The 23,822-nt window shown below is 38.9% G+C and overlaps 1 protein-coding gene across 1 annotated transcript; it reads left to right on the top strand.

The window, feature by feature from the left end:
- The first annotated feature begins 88 nt into the window (after positions 1–88).
- Positions 89–23,586, top strand: Qrsl1 (glutaminyl-tRNA amidotransferase subunit QRSL1). Its single transcript, XM_048353747.1, has 11 exons — positions 89–248; positions 8,202–8,361; positions 8,730–8,828; positions 10,221–10,317; positions 13,226–13,402; positions 17,037–17,212; positions 17,300–17,412; positions 18,665–18,857; positions 19,979–20,096; positions 20,736–20,941; positions 23,332–23,586. Exons 1-11 carry the CDS (start codon positions 225–227, stop codon positions 23,547–23,549), a joined length of 1,581 nt encoding a protein of 526 aa, XP_048209704.1. The 5' UTR covers positions 89–224; the 3' UTR covers positions 23,550–23,586.
- The last annotated feature ends 236 nt before the right edge of the window (positions 23,587–23,822 follow it).

Below are 23,822 nucleotides of genomic sequence, written 5' to 3'. Positions count from 1 at the left end.
TCCCGAGCCGCCGGCGAGAGCTCCGGGGCGCGCACCAATCGGGTGCGGGGATCATTGCCTCAAGCTGTGAGTGGACCAATCCGAGGGCTCGGTGTTGAAGCGCTCCGTGACGATCCAAGATGGCTGCGCCCATGTAAGGCCGGCGGGCGGCTCCTGACCTCCTTTTTTTTTTTCCCCACCTCCGGTCACCTGGCCCAAGTGGGGACAGGCTGAACACGGGGACTATGCTGGGCCGGACCCTCCGAGAAGTGAGTGGAATCGGCCTGGTGGGGCCCCCTGGAAGAAGGGAAGGCTCTTGGGCTCCGTCCCGGGGCCTGAGCACGCCTGTTGGGCCCATTGGCCGAATTGAGTGGGGTGGTGAGTGGGGGGGGGGGGGGGGATTCGCGCCTCTCAGTCGAGACTGGGGTCCCCCGGTTCCTTAGGGCGGAGATCAGGGCACCGCGGACCTGTGGAGCTGTGGGTGGAAGTGTACGTCCATCCAGCTTCTCGAAATGAGTCGTTTGTGCAAGCCTAGGGCCGAGATCGGGCTTGACCGGTTGGGGCTTGTGGGGACCTGCCCAATCTCTCTCCTGCCCCCAGGTAAGTGGGTGCGGTTCTCGCTCGTGGGCCGGGAGAATCCGTTACATACAAAATTAGAGCCAATAGTTGGTGGTTGGGGGCGGGGATCGTGTACTAGGATCATGGCCAAAAAAAAAGAAAAAAGTCATTTTCTAGGATCAGCTGCCACCAAGATAACCTGATTCCCGACGAACGCCACCATTTCCTGGACGCATTCTCCCCGGCCTTCTGAAAATCACTTCCCAACGCCTCATCCTCAACCCACACTCTTAAGATTGAAGTCTTCATTGATTGTATCAGGATGAAAACAAACGCCCTTGATCTTCCTGAGTTCTTTATGTAATCCTTTAAGTAGCATAACTGTTGTCACTTTGACTCTTAAATTGTTCATCTTTGGTAGCTAATAAATCACCAAGCCCTCTCAAGCTTATCTTGTAAATACAAGGCTACAATCTGTTTTTGGGGTTTTTTTCCTCACTTTGTTTCTGCTGTTATGGCTTTAATTGGGCTCATCTTGCTTTCTGGTCCAATTTTTAGTCCGCAGGCACTGAAATTGAATCACTCGGGGCCTTTGTTAAAGCAACAAGTGTTTGGCACTCTAATCATAAACAGCTGTATGGAAAGACCCAGATTATATGTTTTAACCCAGTTCCCAGGCAATTTCTGGGTTTGAGGACCTACCATGCTTTCTAGCTTCTTGTATCTCCAGACCTGGGGCCATGTTTCTTTCAGCTGGTAGTGTTTTAGAAAGCTATAAATTATAATGTGACCTTTAAATCTACATGTTTTTAATAATAAATATTTCTTACTATAAATATATGTTATTGCCTTACTACCCTAAATTTGGCATAGATTATTGTTACTGATGAATCAAATTTGTTCCTTAAAATCCCAGTACTACCAGAGTGTCTCACCAGGTAGAGTCCATGCTTACAAAGTGTGAGACCCTGAGTTCAAACCCCAGTAGTGGTTAATGAAATTAATTTAAAAAACAACAACAAACCCAAAACCTATTTGAAATACAACTTGGTATTTTAGCCAGGAACTGGTGGCTCACCTGTAATCCTAGCTACTCAGGAGGCTGAGATCTGAGAATCATGTTCAAAGCTAGTCTGAGCAGGAAAGTCCATGAGACTCTTATCTCCATTTAACCAAAACCAAAAGGCCCAAAATGGTGCTGTGAATCAAGTGGTCAAGCACTATCCTTGAGCAAAAAAGTTCACGAATAGCATCCGGGCCCTAACCTGAGTCGCAATACCTGCACAAAAATTGTTTTAATGGTATATTTTTTCAGCCTTTCCTCTCTGTTTCTGTTCTAGCCCTTTCTGCTGCTGAGTGAGCCATTGTGAGAAACAACTTTTTCCTCAGAGAGAAAAGCCGTGTAGAGTTGTTGACCCAAAGGAAGACTAAGGGGTTGCTTTTGTCATGGTTACTTTTACTGCCTACCTCAAAACTATCTCTGTCCACTCTTTTTTCCATGTCATTGTTCCGATGCCTACCATTCTTGGTATTAGAAATTAATTCAGTATATGTTCTCAAGTGTGTACCATTGCCTAGGATGATTGAATGATTGTTCTCTCAGAAATTACGACAGCTTAATCAAATTTCTTGTGTATGTGTGTGCTTGTGCACGTGTATACACTAGTTCTGGGGCTTGAACTCCTGGCCAGGGCACTTCCCTGAGCTTTTTTGTTCAAGAGACTCTACAGCTTGAGCCAAAGCTCTCCTTGTGGCTTTTGATGGTTAATTGGAGATAAAGAATCTCATGGGGTTTCTTGCCCTGGCTGGCTTCCAACCAAGATCCTCCGATCTCAGCCTCCTTAGTAGCGAGTGTTACAGGCGTGAGCCACCAAGCACCTGGCCAAATTTCTCTTAACATAATTGGAAATAATTAAAGAAAGGAAGGGAGTAAGAGAGAAGAGCTGGAAACTGGACATATGAGGCTATTTGTCTAGGACAACAAATGAGCTCTAGAAAGAAGCACTAAAAGGAGATAAGATGATAGGTATGAGGTAAAGCTCTATAAATTTTACTCAGGTACATTCCAAAAGTTGAAACTATTTCACTTTTACCTTTTTCCTTTGTGACTTGATCTCAGTGTTTCTTGCAATTAGACAGTAGTTAATTTTATCGATTCTAAATTTAATAGTAGTTGTCTTCTTCAGGATCTAAACTAAAAAGATTGTATTTGTTCTGAAGTGAAATACTGTTTAGTTATTCAGCTAGCATTCATTGAGCACATCTGTGTTCCAAACACTACATTAGCATTGAAGACAGATTTCTTTTCCTCATGAAACCTACACTTCTTTTTTTGTAGGAAAGCAAGAATTTTTTTTTTAAGTGAAGGACACAATTTCAAGTAATGTAAATACTCTGGAGAAAAATAGTACTCGCTGTGGAAGCTAGATGGTTTATATAGAGTGGCCTATCTAGTCAGAAACATTTTTCTAATTGAGATGATACTTGAGACTGGTAAGGATATGAAGGGAGGCTCTGGGGGAATAGCACCCAGAGAAAGTGAACAATAATATGTACAAAGATTAAGAAGAGCAAGCTCTGCATTGTTAAAGGAATGTCTGAAGGCCGACATACCTGGAGAGAAGTAAATAAGGTTCGAATTAGAAAAAGGAGGGACAGCAAAAGCCAAATCATAGCTTTTGAAGCCAGCTGCAGTACAGAATGTGGATTTTATTTCACGTATGCTAGGAAATGTCTAAAAAGTTTTGAATTTGTGGATATAATCTGATTTAATTTTTAAAAGCTCCTTCAATTAACTCTTGATGGCAAGGACGGTGGTTTATAGGAAAGAAGGAAGAACTGTTGGAAGGCTCTTGCATTGACTTTTTAAAAATGGTAGCAAAGTAGTGATGGTAAAGGAAATGTAAAGGGTAATTTTTTTTTGAGGTGGGAGGCAGAAATGGTGCTGGGGTTTGAACTCAGGACCTGACACTTGCTAGACAGGTACACTACCACTTGAGCTACACTCTCAGCCTGGGGATTGTTTTTAGAGAGAAGGCAGAGTGAATGGCTGTTGAGGTTGAGGGAAAGACAAGAATAAAGGACATTTAAATTTTTGTCCTGGGGAATTGATTACATTTATCAAGATTGGAGAGATATGAAAATTATAAAGGAAGATGTTAAGAGCTTTGTTTTAGAGATGCCTCCTAGATATCTAAGTGAAGATGTCAAACAAGCATGTGGGTGTGAGCCTAGAGCTCAGGAAACAGTGATACATGGGAATATAAATTGGTGAGAGTATAGAAGACCATAGCCAGATGAGGTCATCTTGAAAGATGAGTGTAAAAGGCCTAAAACTTTCTAACCTTTAGTAGTCAGCAGTGGGAATTAATCCCCGCATAAGAAACCTTGAAATGGCCTGAGGGGCAAGAGAAAAACCAAGATGGGATGGTGCTTAGACCCAAGTGAAGTGTGCCAAAGCAATCTGCTGCTTAGCTACACTGGAAAATGAGGGCAGACTGTTGACTACTAGCTTTAGGAGTGTGCAATCTTGAAACAATAAACACACAATACAACTGATGTGTATCAAAGAGAGAATAAGCACCCATCAGCTAGCTGGGCACTCAGCTTGAAGAGCTCATGGATACCTTTAGCTTTTTTTCTTTTGTCTGTCGTGGGGGCTTGAACTCTGGTCCTGGGCACTGTCCCTGAGCTCTTCAGCTCAAGGTCAGTGCTCTACCACCTGAGCCACTTCCAGTGGCACTACTTCCTGTTTTCTGGTGATTAATTGGGGATAAGAGTCTCATGGACTTTACTGCCCTGGCGGGCTTTGAACTGCTATCCTCAGGTCTCAGCCTCCTAAAGTAGCTAGGATTACAGATGTGAACCACCTTTAGCTTTTATCAAAGCAATTGTTTTTGAGAGACAGTTCATTGTCTAAGCAAACCTCAGATACTACCTGTAAAATTAATAAAAATGTTCTGCTTTTGATGGCTTATGCCTATAATCCTATAATAGATGTCAGGAAGCTGAGACCTGTAGGTCAAGGTTCAAAGTCATGAGACTCTTAGTTCTAATTATCAAGTGGAGCCTTGGTTCAAACAGTAGAGCACCAGCCTTGAACCAAAAAAAGCTTAGGGACAGTGCCCAGAGTCCAAGCCCCAGGCCTGGCACCAAACAACAACAACAAAAGTTCTGCACAGAGATGTGTTCTAGTTTAGTGATTCCAATCATGGGGTTTTGGAAACATAATCAGGCCTTGATTGAATCCTAGGTATTTTTTTTTTTTTTTTAGCTGTGTGGCCTCAAACAGGAGATAAAGTAATTCATCAGTAATATGCAGTTATTAACATCAGCTCCTCGGTGTGGAAGTCAATATTCAAAGAAGTATAAAGCATCTTGAGAAAATGTCTAGAAGTACTAACTAGTTTTTTTTACAAGGACAAAATTGCCAGATTAATTGCACTTACAATTTTCCCCTTACTTTCTAAGATTACTTCATCATTTTCCTTTTTTTTTTTTTTTGTCAGTTGTGGGGCTTGAACTCAGGGCCTGGGTGCTGTCCCTGAGCCTCTTTGTAGTCAAAGTGGCTTTCTGCCACTTGAGCTACAGAGCCACTTCCAGTTTTTGAGTGGCTAATTGGAGGTAAGAGTTTCATCGGGACTTTTCTGCCTGGGCTGGCTTTGAACTGCGGTCCTCAGATCTCAACCTCTTGAGTAGCTAGGATTACAAGTATGAGCCACTGGCGCACTGTCCATTTTCCATTCTTTTAAAGTAGATATATTAATAAAGAAGAAAAACCTTTGCGGCTTAGAAACACTGTAATCTTTTTATTGACACTTGTGGGTGGACTAGGCCTCTGCTTGGAGATTCACAAGGCTAAAAATCAAGGTGTCAGCCTTGATTTCATCTGGAGTTTTGTGTGTCTTCTGAGGTTGTGGGACTGAGAGCTCCCTTACCTTGCTGGCGTGGTGAGCAGTAAAGAAATGAGTTAGGGAACTGGGAATATGCATGATAGAATTGATACTTAGGAGATTGTAGGAAATGGTTAGTTAATGCTATACTTAAGGCTAGAACCAGGCAGGCCTGTAACAGATGTGGTTGCAGAACAGTTTGCGTAAATTGAGGAGAGACTGGTTGCCACTGAAGATGAAGCTTAAAGTGAGCCAGGACCATAGGAACAAACATGATAGTGAATGGAAGGGTGTGCCTGGATTAACACACAAAAGATGGGGCACCATAATTTCCAAAGGTTGTGCTTAAGACTGGCTGGGCTTTTTAAGAGAAGAGGGAAGAGAAAGGCATGGGAGAACCAGGAAGACACCTGTCTGTAGACCCCTTTCCCCACTGGGCCACGGGCCATACTAGGTAGGAACAAAATGGGCAGCAGTGGTCTCAGGGGAAAGCTCATTTTCCAGTAGACCTATGCCAGAAGAGAGAATTTTTTTAATGAGAATTTAAAAATTAACTTTGTTTTCTATTGAGATATGACACCTGCAGTTCTGTCCCAGGAGAACTATCCAAATTACATTTCATATCCTTATGCTTGGTTCACTCTAATTAGCATCTTCGTTTCACTTCTGTTTTCCAATTCCCTTACTGATTTTCTCATTGCTGGAGTTCCTAAAGGTGACCCTAGTGAAAATGCTGCTGATCTTCCTACACAATCTCTTTCTTGAGCACCTAACTACATTGTAACTCCTTAACTCTTACTTAATTCCAGTTGACACATCACAGGGTCAAGGAAGGAGATGAGTGGCAGACACACATTTCCTTGTTATTACAGCGTTGCCATGTGAGAGCTATTGCTCTGCGTCTGCGGTTGAATGTGTGCTAGTAATAACTCTTCTGCCCAGCCGACGACTGTCTTCTGTCTTTACACTCTCCATTCAGAACATTAGAACCCACAGCTATCTTTTCTTTCTAGCTCATTTCTTCTACAGATTTTGAATTTTCTATAAACCAGTCAGTAGAAATATCACTGTTAACTCAGTTATGTCCTCCTCTAAATCACTCCTGCAGCCTTCCATTGCTAGTCCTTGTCCTCTTACCACGAGCATTAGGGAGTCTCCATTGCCTCTTCCCCTACTTTTCTCATTAACTTTAAGCCTGAAAGTGCCATGTCTTTAATGATATGTTCAGTCGCAAATTCCTATTACTTGATACATATCAAAAAATATAGTACTTGAAAGTTTGTGCAAGAGCAGTGATAGAAATGGTGAGGAGAGTATATTATCAAGTCACCCTACCCCTTACTGTTCTAAGATTTAGTTTATCTGTCAAATAAGGTTAGTAATATGTAACATATGTGTTTGTTTGTGGGGGTTAAAGCAACAGTGGCTACCTTTTGGAAAATACCACCACCACCACTACTACTACTGATAGTTACTACTGATAGTGATAATAATCCTTTCCCTACTTTTCCTGTCTATCTCTGAACTCTTGTCTCATGGGATAATCCCACTCTTTTGTGTGTGGTGTATGCTGATACTAAGGCTTGAACTCAGGGTCTGGGCCCTGTCCCTTAGCTTTTTAATTCAAGGCTAGTGCTCTACCACTTAAGCCATACCTGCACTTCTAGCTTTTTGCTGGTTAATCGGCGATAAGAGTCTCATAAATCTGTCTTCTTGGACTGGCTTTATACTATGATTCTCAGACCCCAGATTCCTGAGTGGCTAGGATTACAGGCATGACTCACCAGTGCCCCGCTCCAACTGTTTTCATATGGTTGCCAAAGCTTCGGTATCATCTTTGTCTTCTTGTTATGTATTCCTTTTCTTATTCATCAGTTCATATTATTATTAGCTGCTACCAGAAATATTGGATAATTATCACTTCATTTCAGGCCTTACTTCCTGTCACTATACAAGTTCTGGTCATTTCTTCTGCAGTTCTAACACTTTCTTCAGCCTTCTTAGAACACAAAAGACAGAATTCCTGAAAAGTTTCACTTGCTCTTGACCCTATGTCTTACAAATTTTACTCTCAGTTTAAAACTTCTCTTGCCCAAATTCCACAACAAGTATAAAATTTAAGATCTTAATAAAATTTAAATTTATGCTCTTTTTCATTGGTTTCTTGTTTACTGGCACCTGGGCTCATTCATACTCAGAGCCTTGCATTCTCGCTCTGCTTTCTTGTTCACAGTCTACCATTGGAGCCATGCCTCCAGCCCAACATTTTGCTGGTTAATTGGAGTCTCAGACTTTTTTGCCTGAGCTGGCTTCAGGCAATCTCAGTGTACTGAGTAGCTAGGATTATAGACAAAAGTCACCAGTTCCTGGCTAGATATAAGGATCTTCTTCAGCCCCATAAAGTCCTGCGCTGCCTGTTCAGTTTACTTTTCTCATTCTGGACTGCTTGCTGTGCAGTAAGCTGCTTCTTCTAAGCTGCTCCCTAACTCATCCTTTCCTTGGCCCAGTTCTAGCTGCTCCTTGCCAGGATGACTTACAAAAACTATTTCTATTGGCTGCTAAAGCTTAACTGAGAAAATTTGCCAGAGAGAAGATTGCCATCCTTCTTATCCTCAAGCTGATCAACATCCTACCCTTCATTTACTATGTTATCTTAAATATTGGGTTGTCTGGATTTTGAATCAAAGTCTCACTTAAAAACTTTGTGTTTAGCGATTCTGTCTATTGCCCACGTGATATAATAGTGAAAAGGTTTTAAATTGTGTGTGACAGGTTTCTGCAGCACTAAAGCAAGGACAGGTTACACCCACAGAGCTCTGTGGGAAATGTCTGTCCCTCATCAAGAAAACCAAGTTCCTAAATGCTTACATTACTGTATCGGAAGAGGTGGCCCTAAAGCAAGCTGAAGAGTCAGAGAAAAGATATAAGGAAGGTAAATTGCTTTTAATTATAAGAAAGGTATATTACTTGTAATTGTACTTCTTTGCTATATCTCCAGAGGAAGAGTTTAATTGGATATGGTGGCCTTTTTTGGCAAGTGAAACTTTAAATATAAAACATACCTGTATTTAAAGAACTGGCCACGAGGTATAGTAAAAATGAGGCTAATGGATATGTGATCCTTTATAATGTCTAACTATATAATTTCAAGCATAAATTTATTTTCCTATTGCTAAAATAGTAATTATTAAAACAGCTAAAAGACATGTATTAAAAGGTATACATATGTATTTATTTAAAGATAAATTTTTATGTTTTGAACCAGATTGTCCTATGTCACTCTTTTGGATTTTAATGCAGGTCGGTCACTTGGGGATTTAGATGGAATTCCTATTTCAGTAAAAGACAATTTCAGCACATCAGGCATCGAGACAACATGTGCATCAAATATGCTAAAAGGTAACTAACCAGCATTAATACTTTTACAAAAGTAGATATATTTTAGTAAAAGATGAAATACGACAGCATCAAGATAATCTTAGACTAATTGTATTTTGGGAAAAAATACTTAGTATTGGTTACCATTTCTTCAGGATGCAGAATATTCTTTAGAGTTAGATCTGCTTAATGAGTAAGTGCTATTTCAGAAGTTTAAATTTTCTGTTTAAGGGTTAGGAATGTGGCTTAGTGGTAGAGTGCTTGCCTAGCACACATGAAGCCCTGGGTTCGATTCCTCAGTACCACATAAGCAGAAAAAACTAGAAGTGGCACTGTAGCTCAAGTGGTAGAGTGTTAGTCTTGAGCAAGAGAAGCTCAGGGACAGTGCCCAGGCCCTGAGTTCAAGCCCCTGGACTGGCAAAAACAAAAAGAAATTCTGTTTAGGAAGACTCTGGCTGGTCAGCACAAACACACAAAGTGACCTCTAATTCCAGTTTGTGTAAAACAAGGACACAAGTATGAATTGTTATCATTATTCCTCACTTAGGGGTGATTTGAGAATTTCTTAAATCAACAGTTCTTTATTTCCTGATTCCTTCATCTCTTTAGCACAGTATATTGAATCTTAATTTTATTTTTCATAGTTTAGTAGGTCAAAAGCAAGCATGTATATCAAGATATTTAGATTCTGGGCAAAAATAAAATGAAAAAGTTGAGTGTACACCACATTAAAGTCTATGAAGAACATACTCCAGACTCCTCCAATGGTTAGACTCTGGCTTGTGGTTCTGGAATCTATGATAAAAGTTTTTAATTGGTAGAGGAAAGTTTAATGAAGAATAAAATTTCGAACCAATATTGTTCAAGAAGAAAACTCAAGCATAGTGAGCAACATAATGATTTGGAATAAGTGTCAAGTGAATTGGGTATATTACTGTCATGCAGTAGTTGAAGTTAATATTATTTATTTGTTGGTTGGTTGGTTGTGGGGCTTAAATTCAGCATCTGGGCACTGTCCTTTGAGCTTTTTTGCTCAAGGCTAGCGCTCTACCACTTTGAGCCACTGTGCTACTTCTTTGGGTGGTTAATTGTAGAGAACAGTCTTACAGACTTTCCTGTTCCGACTGGCATCAAACCTCCATCCTCATGTGTCAGCCTCCTGAGTAGCTAGGATTATAGATGTGAGCCACCGGCACCCAGCTGAAGTCAGTGAATGATGTACAGACTGTCTTTGGAAAACGTGTAAAGTTATCTGGAGAAAAAAATTAACGTTTAGAAGAAAGGTCAACCTACTATTCAAATTAGGAATAATTAATGCATCAGTATCAATTGATTAAAGTTTAAAGTTGTGTTTCCTGCATATCATTTGCACATTCACTATTTTCAGCAATAAAAATAACAATTTTTTTTCAGGTTATGTACCACCTTATAATGCAACAGTAGTTCAGAAGTTGCTGGATCAGGGAGCTATACTAATGGGAAAAACAAATTTAGATGAGTTTGCTATGGGGTAAGTAAAATGAAAGTTTTCTCCTGTTGTGTTTCTCCTGTCTATGCCTTTAATATCACTAGATGTTGGTACCTTCAGGATTTTGAGAATTCTAATACTGATTTCTTAATCCTATTGTGAGATTATGTTCAGTTTCCTGAGAGGAAGATAGCCATATTTTGTTTTGGGTTTAGTTTGCATTTCAGTGATGAATAATGATGCTAGATATCTTTTTATGTGTTTATTTTGTCATTCCTTTATCTCCCTTCAGTGATGAATCTGTTCTAATCTTTTGCCTGTTATTTTAATTGGGTTCATTTGTAAAAGTTCTTTCTTTATTATGGTACATTATCAGACAGATGACTTACAAATATATTCTCCAACTTTCTGGTTTGTTAATTTCAGTAAAGTCCATTTCATCAGTTTTTTCTTTTATTACTTATCCTTTATATGTCCTGAGTAATCTTACCTAGCCCAGTCTAAAAGCTATTTCTCTTATAAGTTTGTAGTTTTAGTGCATATATTTAGATTTATCATCCATTACATAGTAATTTGTATGTGGTACAAAACAGCTTAATATTTTTCACATACAGATATCCAGTAGTTCTTCATTATTTTTTGTCCTACATTAGTTTGCTAATAATAATAATCCTGTCCTTGTTAAATTACCTCAGCTTTTTTTGTTTGTTTCTTGTTTTGTTTGGTTTTAGTCAGTTATGGAGCTTGAACACAGGACCTGGGTGCTGTCCCTGAGCTTTTGTGCTCAAGGCTAGTGCTCTACCAGTTGAACCACAGTGCCACTTCCAGTTTTCTGGTGGTTAATTGGAGATAAAAGTCTCATGGACTTTCCTGCCCAGGCTAGCTTAAAACCTTGATCCTTAAATCTCAGCCTCCTGGGATTACAGGTGTGAGCCACCAACTAGAAACAACTTTCTACAAAGAAGTTTGATGGAATTTTGATTGTATAGAACTTACAGACTGACTTCCATAAAGAAAAATTGGTGTCTTCCTATGTATCTTCTAATTCATGAACACCTTGGGTCTCAACATTGAGATTTTGTTTACTTTTTTCCTTCTCACACCAGTGTTTTTGAGTTTTTCCCATATAAACCTTACATATAATTTATACTCAAGAACTTTATGCTATGTTTGTGTGCACGCACGTGTATACAGGCTGTGTGTGCTTAGTCTGGCCCTCAAGCTCTCCTCTTCATGGGTGATGTTCTACCATTTGAGGCATACCTCCACTTCTAGTTTTTTGCTAATTAATTGGAGATTTCCCACAGATTTGTCTGCCCTGGCTGGCTTTGACTTGCAATTCGCAGGTCTCAGCCTCCTGAGTAGCTAAGATTACAGCTGTGAGCCACCAGCACCCAGCTTTATACTTTTTAATACTATAGAAATGGAATTTTCTTCAATTTCAAATGTTTATTGCTAATACATAGACATATAATTGGTTTTTCTATATTAGCTGCATGTCCCATGACCTTGTTAATTAAAGCTCACTTATTCTTTGTGAATTCTTTGGAATACTTTATATATAATATTAAACATTTTATATATGTGACATAGATATCATTTTCTTTCTTTTTGTTTTCTTGCCTTACTGTACCAGTTAAAACCTTTAAGTCACTGTTGAACAGAAGCGTGGAAACAGATATTCCTGCCTTGGATTCCTGCTTAGATTTTCCCTCTACTATAGTTTTCACATTTGCAATGTTTGTTTGGTCTATGTTCCCTATTCCATAGAAACAAAGCCCTCCACTGTCAAGTTTACAGTGCTTGGTGCTAAGTAGAAACATGATTAAAGAAAAGGTTTAATCTAAATCTAAAAATGGAGAAACACATAACAAATCCAAAATAAGGAGTATTCTAGTACAATTGCATATTGTGAACACAAAATCTATGAAAATGCTACAAATTAACGAGTGTAAGGAAAGTCAAACCAGAAATTTTTAAGTTTAGAAAGGAAAACTTGGCGTGACCATGAGTTAGGCAAAAAGTCATAGAACACATAAGATAGATTGGATTTTGTTCTAATTTAAGAACTTCTGATCTTCAAAATACACTCTTAAAACATGAGAAAGCAAGAAACAAATAGAAACATTTTGGAAAATATAACTTTGGAGATGAAGACTTATTTTACACAAAAGCACTGCCAAGAACCTTTGAGTACAATATATAGTGGCTTTTTCATAATTACCCCAAACTCAGAATAGCCCAGTGTCTACTAATGAAGGATTAAAAAGAAAAAAACTGCCACAGCAAAAAGAAACTAAAGAGACAATGACAACTAAATGCAGTGTCTGATTATGATCCTGGAAGAGGAAAAAATGCTATAAAGTATATTATCAAATAAGCTGACAAAACTGGATTACATACAGTACATTGTTGTATTGATGGCAATTTCTCTATGATTGATCACTATACTGAGTGTTACAGAATGGCTTTGTTCTTAGAAAATGAGTACCAAATACATGCTAAAGTATTTGAAGGTAAAGGGCCATGAAACATACTGCTGGAGTTTGGTGGGGGGGTGGGGGGGGAAGAGGGAGTATGTAAATAATAACACACAAAGCTTGCAAATAATAAAGCAGGTGGGTGGATTATTAGCAGTAGGTGCATTCGGATGGGCTACAAAGTGGTTTACAAATTGTTTCGATTTCCTTTTCAATACTTGGAAATAAGCTGTGGGCCTTCTATTTACGTTGCTTTTAGAACTTTTGCTAGGACAAATTCTTTCAGAGGATTTCTTAGCTGCTTAAAATCTCCTTAACTTCCTGTTTAGTACAAGTGACTGCTGAGTAGGCTTCCTGCCTTTTCCAACTCAAGTTACAGTGGATTATTAAAAGATCAAGAGTATCAGAGCAAAACATCTACATAAACCAGAAGTTTTACTGAGGTATCTTGCTTTACTTCTCCATGTCAGATCTGGGAGCACAGATGGTATATTTGGACCAGTTAAAAACCCCTGGAGTTTTTCAAGACAATATAGAGAAAAGAGGCAGCAGACATCCTGTGGTGAGAACAAGGATTCAAATTGGCTCATAACTGGTGGAAGCTCCGGTGGTAGCGCAGCTGCCGTGGCCGCGTTCACATGCTTTGCGTAAGATGCTTTTTCAAGTCTGTATTTACTCCACCGAAACACAAACAACAGTCATAAACCATACGCAAAACCCCAGCAATAGAGTCATCCATATACTCATATTTTTATTTCCTTTTTAGTAAGCTGTCTGTGCTTAAAAATGCATCAGAACTATGCAGCATGCTTTCTTACTTTATACATTTTACTTTAATTATCTGGTTGCTTTTAAGACACTTTATGGACTTTACATAATAAAGCACTAAGCGTTTCATTTCTCATATCACTTATTCAAAAGCTACTCATTGATTGTACAGATATTAGGGACTATAATCCCAAGGCTTTAGTTCAGTGTTCCTGAGCTGTTAGTAGTGGCTTATCCTCTGTCTAATCTGACTTTAAAAGAAAAAAATTGCCCTAGTATATATCAATAGGACATTTAAAATAGCACTTTCCTAAGTGTGCACCTAAAAATGTGTATCATTAATGACAGCTTTTTAAAAAATTGTCTCCAAATGGTTGTGCAAGAAGTAAACAGAGGTTTATAAGTCTCAGTTTAACTAATTGAAGTATTTCTCCAGTAATACTATATGTACTTTTCTCTCCTTAATTGTCCACTAAAGCTTGAGCTCTTTCACGAGCATTGCAACCAATAAGTTATATTTTTTTGGAGCGTGGAGCTTTAGTTTCTTCAGATTTTTTTTCTTAGTTTTCCTGCAATCTTGTTAACAAGTAAAACCATTTCATTTTTATCTCTGTGGAATTTGATCGCATAGCATTAATATTAATGAGAGTTCTGACAAGTTAGAACTGCAGGGTTAGGTGCTTTTTTCTATCCACATCATCCCACTTAGTGTTCATCTTTCTGAATGTGCTTTGAGAAGATGGCATTTTGACACATAATTCCTATGGAAATGTAGGTTTTACATTTACACAGCCGCCAGTGAATGCTAATGAGAGAATGTATCTTTTAAAACTGTGAAAGCAACAGTCTGATTTTGTAGTTTAAATGGGCTTGGTGAGAAGAGAAATATAATTTGCATTCTCTGAGGAGCACAAGTGCCCTGTTACTGTTAGGAGTGTTTCTCACCTACATACAACCAATAGAAGCACAGACTAAAAGTAACCAGGTTGATGTGTCCCAAGCTATGAAGTCTTCTGCTTTTGTTTCTCCCTTTTGATTTATTGCTTTTATAATAATGTTTTTATTTTATTTTCTAACGGGAAGATTCTTGGAGTACTTTGCAGCCACTGAAATGAATGAGATAGTGTGTTATATAGTGACATGGAAAGTTGTCAATGTATGCTGTTAAGATGAAACACAAGTTACAGAGATATGCATAAAGTATGGCCCTATTTCTATTGAAAATAATAATAACATAGTATGGCTATCAGTCATTGCATGGAAATGTCCGGGTGAAACTATCAAAACTGGTCACAGGACCAATTTTTTTCCCCTATCATGAAGTTAGATTTTAATTTTTCAGTGGATATATACTCCTCTTCTACCAGTACCTGTATAATTTCTGAAAGTTGTTTGAAATTTTATTTTAAACATAAACTTGCTATACTCAACCATTCTTAAGTATATAACTCAGTACTATTGAGTACATTGTTGTACAACTTATCTCTAGTGCAAAACTAGAACTTTTTCCCTCCTAGCCCATGGTCACAGCGCTTCTGCTGTCTCTCTTTTTTTTTTTTTTTGGCCAGTCCTAGGCCGTGAACTCAGGGCCTGAGCACTGTCCCTGGCTTCTCTTTTGCTCAAGGCTAACACTCTGCCACTTGAGCCACAGCGCCACTTCTGGCCATTTTCTGTATATGTGGTGCTGAGGAGTCGAACCCAGGGCCTCATGTATACAAGGCAAGCACTCTTGCCACTAGACCATATTCCCAGCCCCCTTCTGCTGTCTCTGAATGAGAGTATTTTCAGTAGTTTGCATATGTGGTATTGAATAGTACTTATCTTCTTGTCACTGGCTTGTGTCATTTAGCATAATGTCCTCAAGATAGGGTTTTTGTTGTTATTGTTTTAACAGGATTCACATTCTGTGTGAACAATTACTTTATGCACATACAAATGAGTGTGAAAAGGTTTTCAAAAATTCACATCACTGAAACTTGGTTATCGAGTTAACAAAAACTTGTAAAACTACTAGTAATTAGTAATGATACTAAAGTACTAAAACACTGAATTTGGTGCAGTTGGGGAATACAAATGAATAATCTTTCTGACAAGTAGTTTGGTCATATATGTCAACAATTTATAATGACAAGAACTTATAATTGCAAATTGCTTCTTGGAATATAGCCTAAAAGTAATCAGACATATAGGCAAACATTTTATGCTTAAAGGTGTCCATTACAGAGCTATTCGTTATCTAGTTACTATTCTAGTTGGGAAACAACCGTAAATATTTATGTAAATTACAGTACATCTCTACAATGATTCTAAATGGAGTAGCAGAAGGTTGTATCTGAATTTCTGGAAGAAGTGTATAGGCAAGTAGATGAATAGTTACTATAGTTGGGTAGTATACATACAAATAAATGAGAAAACTTTGCCCAGCATGAACATCAGTGAAAAGCAATCAATATGAAAGCATACTTAAAAAATGGCATTAACTATAAAGCAATATCAAAGGAAGGGATAAGGTATATATTGTCAGTAGGACATTGGACTTTACTTCTAGGTAGTAGAAATTTACTTTTCTTTCCCTTTTTTTTCTTTCTTTCTCCTTTTCTTTGTCTTTCTGTCCTTCCTTTGGTCCTTCCTTCGTTCCTTCCTTCCTTCGTTCGTTCCTTCCTTCCTTTTTTTTGGGGGGCGGGGTTCAGTGTCAGGGTTTAACCAGGAGTCTCACACTCGTAGTGGTAGAGTCTGGCATTCTACCACTTGAGCCATGCCTTCGGCCTAGCTTTTTTTGGTGCCAGTACTGGGGCTAGAACTCAGGGCCTGAGGCTTTTTTGAGGCTTTTTTGCTCAAGGATAGTACTCTACCATTTGAGAGATAGCTCTACTTCCAGCTTTTTGGTAGTTAGTTAATTGGAGATAAGTGACTCAATGTGTTTCCTGCCCAGGCTGGCTTCTGTGTGTGATCCTCATGTCTCAGCATTCCGAGTAGCTAGGAATGGCAGGCATGAGCCACGGGTACCCAGCCAGCCTAACTTTTTACTGTTTATTTGGGAGATAAAGAGTCTTGAGGACCTTTGTGTCTGAGCTGGCTTCAAACCCTTCTCTTCAGTATCTCAGCTTCCTACATAAGTAACATTACAGGCATGAGCCACTGGCTCCCAATTTTCTACCCTGAAATTAGTATATGTTAATACTTATAATCAGAGGTAGTATTTTGTGTATGTGTGTGTGTGTAAATGCTAATTTTTCACTCAAGGCTACCACTTGAACACTATCACTTGAACCACAGCTCCACTTCTGGCTTTTTTCCTGGTTAGTTGAAAGTAAGAGTCCCATAAACTTGCCTGTGCAGTGTGGCTTTGAACTGCAATCCTCAGATCTCAGCCTCCTGGGTAGCCTGAATTACAGATGTGAATCACTGGTACCCTGCAAAAGTATATTTTTAAGGTACACATTTTTAAAAGGTAGGTTCTAAATATACCTTAAAGATACTATTCTTCTAAAGAGAGTTCCATTTAATTTCCAGGGCTTTAGGATCAGATACTGGAGGATCGACCAGAAATCCTGCTGCCCACTGTGGGGTTGTTGGTTTTAAACCAAGCTATGGCTTAGTTTCTCGTCATGGTCTCATTCCCCTGGTGAATTCAATGGATGTGCCAGGAATCTTAACCAGATGTGTGGATGATACAGCAATTGTGTTGGGTATCTATCTGACTACATATTATTTAAAACTCTTTTACTGTAAAATTATAACATAAGACTGTTGCATATAACTATTTCTCCTTGTAGATGTACTGGCTGGACATGATCCCAAAGATTCTACCACAGTACAAGATCCTGTTAAGCCATTCATGCCTCCCAGTTTGACAGATGTGAGCAAATTGTGTATAGGAATTCCCAAGGTAACTTTTTCCTTACATTTCATTTCCCCCCTTTTTTTTTCTTTTTTGGTTGGTTGTGGGGCTTGAACTCAGGGCCTAGGCACTGTCCCTGAGCTCTTTTTGCTTAAGGCTAGCTTTGAGCCACAGTACTACTTCAGTTTTTGCATAATTAATTGGAGATAAGAGAGTCTCACAGAGACTTTTCTACCCGGGCTGGCTTCAAAACACAGTCCTTAAATCTCAGCCTCCTAAATAGCTAGGATTACAGGCATGAGCCACCCATGCCTGGCCTATATATGAAACTGTTTTTATTTTGGATTGTGGGGCTTAAAGTTGGGGCCTGGGTACTGTCCCTGAGCTCTTTTGCTTAAGGCTAGTGTTCTACCATTTGAGCCACAGTGCCACTTTTCCTTACATTTCTCTGTCATCTCAAACAGAATAGACGTAGGCAGATTGCTCCTTTTGTTAGCTGTGCAATTTGAGTATGTGCTAATCTCTCTAAGGCCAGTTTGCTTGTCTGCAAAATGATATTACCCTGCACAATAATGAGATTTCTCCACCTTAGCACAGCTGGTATTGGGGCAGGATAATTTTCTGTTGTGGAAGACTGTGCTGTACTTGCAAGAAGTTTACACGCATGCATCCCTGGCCTTGGCCCCTAGAGGCCAGTAGCATCCCTCACCACTACCGCAACCTCACACAACCAAAACTAGCCCAGAAATTCCCAATGCCCCTTGGCTGGGGAAAAAGAAGCAAAAATTGCCTTCAGGTAAGACCACTAGTGTAGAGAAATGTGACTTTTTAAAAAAGTCTTCCATTGAGGTAACTACCTGTGCCTTTAAGGACCGAGACCACAGGCCTGGGAAAACAGACCTAGTTAGGGATCGTGGTCTACTCTAAATATTAGGAGAGTTACTTAACTTCTTGAGTCTCAATACTTTCTATTCATAAAATGAGGAATGATGGTATCTCCATAATGGGATCGTCAGCATCATGAAATGAGCAAACCTTTCAAGGCATGTAACAGAGTATGTGATACTTAAATACTTAACAAATATGAATTCCTAACCACATCTCCCATCTTTAAATTATTATATCCAGCTTATAATACCTAGGACTTTACTTATAATAATATAAACACTCTTAGTTCAATCTTTCTGGCTACCTACCAGCAATATTATCAGTTTTTATAAGTATATTGGTCTTAGTATATAAGTTTTTATAAACCTATATAGATACTTTAATTTCTGTATGTTGACTTTTTTTCTGTAAGGAATATCTTGTGCCCGAATTATCAAGTGAAGTACAATCTCTCTGGTTCAAAGCTGCTGACCTCTTCAAGTCTGAGGGAGCCAAAGTGATCGAAGTATCACTGCCCCATACCTCTTACTCCATCGTCTGCTACCATGTACTGTGCACATCAGAAGTGGCATCGAATATGGCAAGATTTGATGGTCTAGAATATGGTAAGGTGGCTGGGTGTGGTTTGGGTTTGGGTTTTGCCATCAATATTTTTTTTGCCTGGGTTTTTAATCATTAGAGATAAGAGTCTCACAGACTTTCCTGTGGACTGGCTTCAAATGGCAATCCTTAAATATCAGCCTCCTGAGTAGTTAGGATTTTAGGTGTGAGCCACGGGTGCCCAGCAGGTATTGTATTTTTAAAGTAGTTGTCCCTCAGACATTCAGAAGGTTTCCTTGAGCTGGGCACCAGTGGCTCATGCCTGTAATCCTAGCTACTCAGAAGGCTGAGATCTGAGGACCAAAGCCAGTCTGAGGCATACAAATCGGAGAGACTTTTCATCAATTACATCAAAAAGCTATGAGTATGGCTCAAGTAGTAGAGCACTGTCCATGAGTGAAAACCTGAGAAAAGCCTAGATTATAAGGCCCTGAGTTCAAATCCTAGTACTGGCATACAATCTCATACACACACACACAAAACCTAAGAGAATGTTAATGATTCAGAAAAGTAAATTGATGGATCATTTTAATTTTGTCATTTTAGCGTTTTATGTGCATAAGCTCTTCATCATGTCTGTGTTCAGTTTATTTCTCTAGACTGTGAGTATCTAAAAGGGATAATGACTTTGTGGGCTCGGCCCATCTAATGTAGTACCTGACATAAGGTACAACTCAATAAATGTTTGAATGGGTAGATGGATGGGTAGATGGAAGGGGGGAGTGAACGGATGGATGGATGGATGGATGGATGGATGGAATGAGTGAGTTTCTTTTTTTTTTTTTTTGGCCAGTCCTGGGCCTTGGACTCAGGGCCTGAGTACTGTCCCTGGCTTCTTCCCGCTCAAGGCTAGCACTCTGCCACTTGAGCCACAGCGCCGCTTCTGGCCGTTTTCTGTATATGTGGTGCTGGGGAATCGAACCTAGGGCCTCGTGTATCCGAGGCAGGCACTCTTGCCACTAGGCTATATCCCCAGCCCCCAGTGAGTTTCTTTTTTGACTATGTTCTTTTCTTTCCATGGTCAGTCACAAGGCTGATGGAGAAGAGGAACTACTAAGTACAATTTACCAAAATTTCATTATAGGCCTAATTTTCAGCCAAAAACTTTCTACTCTTTTGTGTTCAGGTCACAGGTGTGATACTAATGTGTCTACTGAAGCCATGTATGCCACAACCAGAAAAGAAGGATTTAATGATGTGGTGAGAGGAAGAATTCTTTCAGGAAACTTTTTCTTATTGAAAGAGTAAGGCAATTCATTAAAGAATTTTCCCCCAAACAACATCAAAAATAAAACTAGTACGTCTATCAGGATGAAATATTTATTAAGTAAAATCCTTATGATTGGACTAGGAAAAGGCCTATATATGGTACTTTTTGATTCCTGTTCAAAAGTTTTTAAAATTGTTGCTCCAAGTAAATAGCAAGTACAATCTATGTAGGAAGCCCTGAAGGATTTTAGTTTCACTAATTGTCCTATTATATTAGTGATTCTCATTAGTTGTATTCAGCAAATGTAGCATCTTCTGTTTAAGAAGTCTTTGCATAGAAAACTTCCTGACAGTATTTCATTTTTCCTATGCCTAAGTCATTATAAGCAGCTGGTCAATATGGAAACTAGTCTTTTAGTGTGGAATATAACCAAATGATATTTGATTATATTCAAAAATTATGATTTGAATGTTACTGCCACCTTGGCTTATTGCTGTTAGAGCTTTAAGCAGGGAGTTTGATGATTGTCTCAAAAAATTCAGTGACCCAACTTGGTTTTCCTATGTTTTATGTATCCCTTTGCCTTGAGAATCAGTGATTCTTCAACAAACATAATGTAAAAGAATGTTTTTAGTGTCCTTAAAGTGTCATCTGTCCCCCTCCCTCCCCACAGGAACTATGAGAATTATTTCATCAAAGCACAGAAGGTGAGGCGCCTCATTATGAACGATTTTGTGAGTGTTTTTAACTCTGGCGTGGATGTCCTGCTGACCCCCACTACCTTGAGTGATGCAGTCCCATACTTGGAGTTCATCAAAGAAGATAACAGAACTCGAAGCGCCCAGGATGACATCTTTACACAGGCTGTTAATATGGCAGGTGAGGATTCCTCACGAGGATTCTGCTTTCACCCTTAGCTTCACCTAGGCTCTCGCTGGAGTGTATCCTAGGAGCAATAGCCTATTCTTCTGGAATACTTAGGAATGTAAATGCTGATACCACACACACACATACACACATGTATATTTTGAAATCATACACTTAACACTTATAAAGTTCTAATGTGAAAATAATGAAATGCACAGAAGAGTTGTAAAGTACTATAATGAATACTGATCAGCCTCTCATCTGAATTCATCATTGTTAACAGTATGCCTCATTTTCTTTCTTCATTCACACACACACACACACACACACACACACACACACACCCCTTGTTTTTAGCATAATCATTTCAAAGGTTTTAGACATGAAGCTTCATGCATGAACACGGTGTTCTTCCACATAACCACAGTTCATTTGGTCACACGTAAAAACTTGTATTACTTCAATAATAAACTGAACATAGTCCATATTTCAATTTTCTCAATTGTACCAGAAATGTTTTTTATAATTGCCTTTCCCCCAAATATATTACATTTGTTTGTGATATCTTTTAAAAAATCTACAAGTCACTGAAGTGTCTCGGGTGTTTTTGTTTTGTTTTTTGAAAGGAACCACATCAGGCATTGTTATAATTGTTTGTTTCAGTCATCAAGCATAACATAAATCACTCAAGAGGAAGAGACAAATCGGACTGTACCCTTCTCTTGTGTTTAGATGCTTTATTGTGAGTGGGCGCGGGGCCTCGTGAGTGTTGGCAGGTACTGCGCTGCGTACCAGCTTCTGCCTTTCGCTTTTTGGTTGGATACAGTATTCTGGTTCAGTCATTCTCAACCCTGGCACCGAGTTTTGTCCCACTTAAGTTTCTAATGAGAAGTCCCCCAGCTTTAATTTGTTTTCTCTTCAGTGATTGTCTCCCCACATCCATGTGATGCTTCAGATCCAGCTCGGGACTTTACCCACATCTGGCAAATTCTTGCTAAGCTGCATCCCCAACACTTGATTTTTTTTTTCTTTTTGGATAAGGTTTTACTACATAGTGTAGGCCTTGAATTGCTATGGCCTGAAACTCATGCTCCTCCTGCCTCAGCCTCCTGGGTGCTGGGATTACAGGCATGTACACCATTACACCATCACCCAGAAGTACCGATGTTTTTTTTGTCTTGTAGGATGTCCCATTGTAATCCGGATTTGACAAATCGTCCCCTCATGGTTGGATTGATTTAAACATTTTTGGCAGAAATACTATGTACTTTTCACCTCACAAAGCAGTTAGTATGGTTTTGTCCCATTTTTGGAAACTAAGTTGATCACTCACAGAGGTTGTCCTCATAAAGGTATAGTTTTCCTTGATCATTTATAAGCAGTTGACAGAGCAATAGAGACACAATTACATTATTTCTTCAATATCTCAAACCCCGTTTTAGTACCCACTGATAAATTCTTCCCGAATTACTTATTTCCTAGGGAATTAAAAAATGCTGACGGCTCTAATTGTGTCATCTCGTCTATATTTGTTATCTATCAGCCTTCTATAAATAAGAGCTATTTATTTAGGAAGGGTTTTACTGTGTAGCAGAGGCTAGTCTGGAACTCCTTCCTCAGTCTCCAAAATACTGGAATTATAGTCATATAGAATCATACTTGGCTTTCTTTTCTTTTTCTAATTCTTCATAAGAAATTATTGTCATTGTTTCTGATGTTGAAATTGTCCTAATTTTCAAGTTGTGTATATCCTCAAGACTTGTTTCTATTTCAATTTTCGAAAGTTTTCTTGCTTTTATGGTATAATAAGATAACTAGAATCTTGTACTTTTCCCCCTCCCACATGTAGCATTAAAACTACATTGAAGCTAATGTAGTTAAAATCTAAGATTCAGTCTATCCTGAGTTAATTTCTCACTTAATGGATTGGCCCAAAAGCCCAGATTCTGTTGGCCAGGATATAGGAGAAGCACCACCTCTTTGGAGGGAAATTTTTAATTACATGTTCATTTATACTTTGATGAAACTCTTCATCTATGAAAAGTTTCAAAATGTATATATATTAAAAAAACAAGGACACATAGGAATTGAATAAAATAGCTCAATACTGAAAACAACCTCAATGCCCAATTGGAGAAGACTGGGAGGAAATTATGGCAAAAACCACATAATGGAGCATTGTATAGCTATAAAAAGGGAAAGAAGATCTCTGTGAACTGAAACAGCATAGCTTCTAAGGTATATTGGTAAGTGAACAAAGCATGGTACAAAAACATGTATGTAACGGGACTTTTTTTTAACAACCTTTTCTGCCTATAGCTCCTAGCACACAAAAAATGGATGATGTCTTTGCATCTTTGGCTGGAGGAGTTATTAACCAGTGATTTCTTCCTTTTCCTCAGGGTTGCCGGCGGCGAGCATCCCTGCGGCCCTCTCTAGCCAAGGGCTGCCAATAGGGCTGCAGTTTATTGGACCTGCATTTTGCGACAAGCAGGTGCTCACAGTTGCCAGATGGTTTGAAGAGCGAGTACAGTTTCCAGTTATCCAACTTGAATTCATGGAAGATCATTCATCAATTCTCAATAATGAAAAGTTACCTTCTGTTTCTCTAAAACAGTAGTGATACATGTATCATGGAAATAAAAATTGCTTTTAGAGATTCTGTAGTCTAGTCACACGCTCTTGCTTAATTCTTATAATTAGGATCATTGTCAGCATGTCATTCCTTGGAGTCACTTTTTATAATTCCTGTGATGCAGTTAATTAATCACAACAATTTTTCCTGCCTTTTAAACATCTCTAAGTGCAAAGTACACAATTTCTTTTATGATATAAAATACATGTGCCTAACAAACTGAACACAGTTTGCAACATGTCTATTGAAAGAACTGAA

This window comes from Perognathus longimembris, chromosome 9, assembly GCF_023159225.1.
Source record: "Perognathus longimembris pacificus isolate PPM17 chromosome 9, ASM2315922v1, whole genome shotgun sequence".
Classification (NCBI taxonomy): Eukaryota; Metazoa; Chordata; class Mammalia; order Rodentia; family Heteromyidae; genus Perognathus; species Perognathus longimembris.
The sequence above is the reverse complement of the archived record's forward strand: the minus strand, read 5'-3'. Positions and strand labels throughout refer to the sequence as shown.

Bases quoted from the DNA above. Each gene is read 5' to 3' on its own strand.
- Qrsl1 (XM_048353747.1), top strand. From the start codon at position 225: ATGCTGGGCCGGACCCTCCGAGAA. The intron at 10,318-13,225 runs GTAAGTAAAATG...TCTCCATGTCAG, and splicing joins TTAGATGAGTTTGCTATGGG to ATCTGGGAGCACAGATGGTA. The intron at 17,413-18,664 runs GTAACTTTTTCC...TTTTTCTGTAAG, and splicing joins TGTGTATAGGAATTCCCAAG to GAATATCTTGTGCCCGAATT.